The sequence below is a fragment of the Castanea sativa genome, chromosome 1 (assembly GCF_040712315.1).
Source record: "Castanea sativa cultivar Marrone di Chiusa Pesio chromosome 1, ASM4071231v1".
Classification (NCBI taxonomy): Eukaryota; Viridiplantae; Streptophyta; class Magnoliopsida; order Fagales; family Fagaceae; genus Castanea; species Castanea sativa.
This window is the reverse complement of record NC_134013.1, coordinates 8037154-8041647: the sequence shown is the minus strand read 5'-3', so window position 1 is coordinate 8041647 and position 4494 is coordinate 8037154. Positions and strand designations below refer to the sequence as shown.

Here is a 4494-nt window from a genome sequence, read left to right as displayed (position 1 = left end):
AACAAAACAAAAAACAAAAAAAAACAAATCTACACTGAAGAACAGATCTACAAACCCAAATACCAGTAGCCCACAAATCCGAAGAACACAAATAAAGAAAAGAGAACTGATAGCAGATCTGAACATGCAAGAGACTAAAACAAAGAAATAATGAGAAAAAATGACTGAAAATCAAACTTGAGAGAGATAATTTTAGATCGGCGATGGTGCGATGGAGCGATGGAGGAGAATCATAGATCGGTGGAGGTTCGAAGACCTAAAGTTCAATGGTTCGAAGATATAAAGATATTTCTAAACTTCTAAAGATCAGTGGAGCTTGTTGGCTATTGGGAGATCAAGAAAGTGAAAGAGTGAGAGAGACCGAATGAACTCAGAGAACTCAACGAGTGGACTGAGATTTGTTAAGTGTTGGGTTATATATCACGGCGGGGTTAGGTGGATCGGGTTTTGGAAGGGAAGACTCACCACTAGACTCGTTGGAATTAGTTTGAGATGGCAGGGACCCACCGTCGACTTCTAGGTCGTCGGGTCGGACGACGGTCGGTTTGGCTAAGTGGGTCGGATCTGCAGTTTTGTTGGACACACCTACTACGCAAAGTCCATAAGATACCTTCCTTTTATAAGTACGTAATTATTAATTATGAAAATTTTAAAGTTATAAACTATTTTATAAATTTTTTTGGGTTGTGTACTTTTTCTTCAGTTTTATTGTTGCTTTATGTCATATTTTTGTAGTTTTTAGGTTGTGAAACCAACTTTATGGAGGAAAAAAAATATTAAAAAAAGTTGTGGGTCAGTTTTATGTCCTTTTTTTCTTTTTGTTCAAATTTTTTTTTTATCAAATGTGACCTATATTAGGCACCATTAACAAGCACCGCACGGTAAATAGTGAAAAATAAAAGGAAAATGTTAACGGATGCCCTTAAGGCAATGGTTAACAATCCATTTGAAGAACATTTTTATAGGAAAAGAAAAAAAGTTGCCACGTCAATAATGTAAAATAATTTATAAATATAGTATTGCTTATCCTATTAGAGTATTCAAATTAGTTTTTATAAGTTTTTCTATCTATTTTAGTATTAAAATCTACTTTTTCTATTTTACACAATTACTTCTCAAAAACACTCGTATCAAAGTATCTATTATTCCCACTATTTTATTTAAATAATATATTTTTTCTTTTTTATTAATACTTTCATTTAGTACTTTCTCTCTCTCTCCTCCCTCATATCTCAAAACTCTCAGATATGGCCTCTCACGCCTCCACAACCTCACAACTTTCTCTCTTCACCGTCGCTGCTACTACTGCTTATTCTTCTTCTTCGTCTTTGCAATATGGGTTTGATGATTCTTGTATATGGGTTTGATGAGTTTGGGATGAGTTTGATAAAGGAATAAAGTCACGGAAGATGGTAGAGGTAAAGAGAGAGAATCCGATGGGGAGAGGGTACGAGAAGAGAGAGAAGCTCTGAAGGGGGAAGTGAGATAAAAAATAATAAAAAATTAAATTAGAAAAGTACATTACACATAGCCCAAGGGGTTCAAATGAACCCCCTGGCCTGCCCCCAACAAAAGCAATTTTATATAAATTTTTTCTTTAATTTTGACTCCTCTAAAATAAAAATTAAAAATTTGAACACCTTAATCCTAATTTTTTTTTTTAATCCAACTTAAATTAGCTTAAATATGATCATCTTAGTGCTATTTTTACAATAATTTCAAAATAAAAGTAAGTTATAACTGACTTTTATCTGGACCTACAACTAACATAACTTTTTTTACCTATCATCTAGATTTTGTTGTAAAATTTTTGTAAAAGTGTTATATCAATAGCAACACTCTTAAAATATTTAATTTTATAAGAAATAAAAAAAATTCAAAATTTAACTTATTCATTTTTTAAAAATAACTTTCTCTCTCAGACTTTGGCTTACTTTGGTCTTGACATGAGAATGAAGTTATTTTTTCTTGCACTTTTCTTCTACATCTGTATTTTATTAAATGTATGATTAGGTGTTTTAAAAGAATGTATGATTAGTTATTTAATTTTATTTGTTTATGTATTCAATAGCGGTTGTCTTACTGATCTTTAAATTATTAATAATTTTTTAAATTATTGTAAAATATAGTTGTATTGTATGCTAAATTGTATGGGAGTGATATATAAAGAAATAATAATAATAATTTTATTTTTTACTTTCTTAACCAAGATAAATTTATAACTCCGCTAATGCTGATCTCTAGACAAAAACCAGAGCCACCACTGGATTAATGTAGCAAAAATGCATTTGAAAAAATAATATAAATAAAATGATGTAGATAGCTTTTAAGCAAAATTATGCATATAAGACCACTTTTTTATTTCACACGTACCAGCGCTCTTAATCACATCAACAGTGTCAACAGTGTTATTCTGATTCCACGAGAACTCTGAACAAAGCAGAATGCCCGCACATGCTACATGATCTTTTATTTAGCAGACAACTCTGCAGGCTGTCCTAAGCTGATACAGACACCAACCAACAAGCAAGAGCGGAGATACTCTAAAACTAGAACAACGGTACACACTTGACACTACTACTTCGACCGTTTTTCTTACTTTTACTACAAACTTACTTAATTTTTTAATTAGACTGAGATTTCATTCTCAATCATCCATTTTTTGATGACACTGGAAAGTGACTCAAGAAAAGAGCCACCCAATTCCAACGCTTTCACTGCACTCACTTTTAGCTCTCTTGCCTTACGCCTCATCCCGTTTCCTTCTTCACCCTCTAACACCAACCTCACCACCCTCTCAATCTCCTCTCTATCAACCACTCCTTTTCCTGGTATTCCCACTGGCTTAACAGCCACACCAACCTCTTCAACCAACATCGTTGCATTCATTCTCTGCTCTGCATAAAGAGGCCACGCAATCATAGGGACACCGTGAGTCATGCTCTCCAGCGTCGAGTTCCAACCACAGTGAGACAAAAAAGCACCAGTTGATGGGTGTTGAAGCACTGAAACTTGTGGTGCCCAAGTCGGAACCACCAAACCCACCTCCTTTGTCCTCTCTAAAAATCCATCAGGCAAATAAGCCTTTGGATCATTAACATTAATATCTTCACCCACATTGAAAAATGTAGCTGAAGCACTCGCATCGGTTGGCTTACGAGCCACTAATATAAACCTTTGTTGACTCAGTTCCAAACCCCAAGCCAACTCTGTGAGTTGTGCAGCTGAGAGAGTCCCTCCACTTCCAAGTGCCACAAAAAGAACAGAATTTAATGGTTGTTTGTCTAGCCAAGCTAAACACTCATCGTCTAGTTCAGGCTTGTCGTGTTTTATAAGCGGACCAGCCGGGAAAACAGGTGGTGTAGGAATTTGCTTATAAAATGGGTGCTCCCTTATAGCTTTAAGCGATGTGGGTTCAAGATCCTCCCACGAGTTTAACAAAATACCATCTGACATAGGCAAACGGCTGATATGGAAAAAGAACCACTTGTACTCGTCAATCTTTCGGTTCCGAACCTGGTCTAGCAAGTCCTCGGTTCGAACCGGGGAGCAACCTGGGACCTGAACTGGTTCAGGAAGGTCAATAAACTCGCACTCGACTTCACGGTCCAGTGTTGGAAGATACAAACAGAAAGCAAGGAAAGAAGTGGAAGGAGTGAAGAAAGTGAACGTGGGGATAGAAAGCTCTTTGCAGACATCGAAAGCTTGGGTACAGAAAAGATCAATGAACAGAGCTTGTGGCTTGCCTAGCTCGATGAGGATGAACTTTAGAGGCTTGAGGCTTTCCTCTACGTTGATAGATAACCTGGCGACGATGGGAGTGTCGTCGCTGACCAAAGCTGAAATATCAACAGCTGGGATGTCAATGACGTCAAGGCCAAGAGGGAGTGTTGGTGAGTGGAGGAGTTGGATTTGGGCTGTGGAAGCTTCGGTAGTGATGTTGAGGAAGCTCACATGGATGCCATGGTCGATGACGAGACACTTGGCCAGCTCGAGGAGAGGGATGATGTGGCCCATGCCTGGACTTGAGAGGACTGCAACGTGTAGTTTATTGGTTTCAGCTACCCCCATGGTTCTTAGTCTGTGAGAGATGTGGTTGAAGATCACTGGTTGGGTGCTACTGGCTGAGGAGATGAGTAATGGAGTTATGTGAAGGAGCTTGAAATTCACTGGTTGGGTGCTACTAGTGTTGCTCTACATGCAGTGTTGTGGCTTCGCTTTTAATAATAATATCTGTTTTGTCACATTCAAAAACAGAATTTCTATTCAAAGAATAAAATTTGACGAAACTCCACAACTAACCTTCTAATTTTCAGATTTTTGAAGGTTCGTCGGCCAACTTTCACTTTTATTATTTAAGATTTTAATTTTTAATTTTTGTCAATTTAAGGTACTAAAATGATATTAATTTGTTTCTTTTTTAAAAAAAATTTCAGAATTAAAAAAAATTGTAAAAGAAAACATTTATGGGGAACGGCGCCATTCCCTTTCCCC

General features: G+C 36.7%; 1 protein-coding gene across 1 annotated transcript; it reads right to left on the bottom strand.

Annotated features, from left to right (window-relative positions):
* Positions 1-2336: 2336 nt before the first annotated feature.
* Positions 2337-4221, bottom strand: LOC142643154 (anthocyanidin 3-O-glucosyltransferase 5-like). The gene has a single exon (XM_075817697.1). The coding sequence runs from the start codon at positions 4069-4071 to the stop codon at positions 2629-2631; it is 1443 nt and encodes a 480-aa protein (XP_075673812.1). The 5' UTR covers positions 4072-4221; the 3' UTR covers positions 2337-2628.
* Positions 4222-4494: the final 273 nt, after the last annotated feature.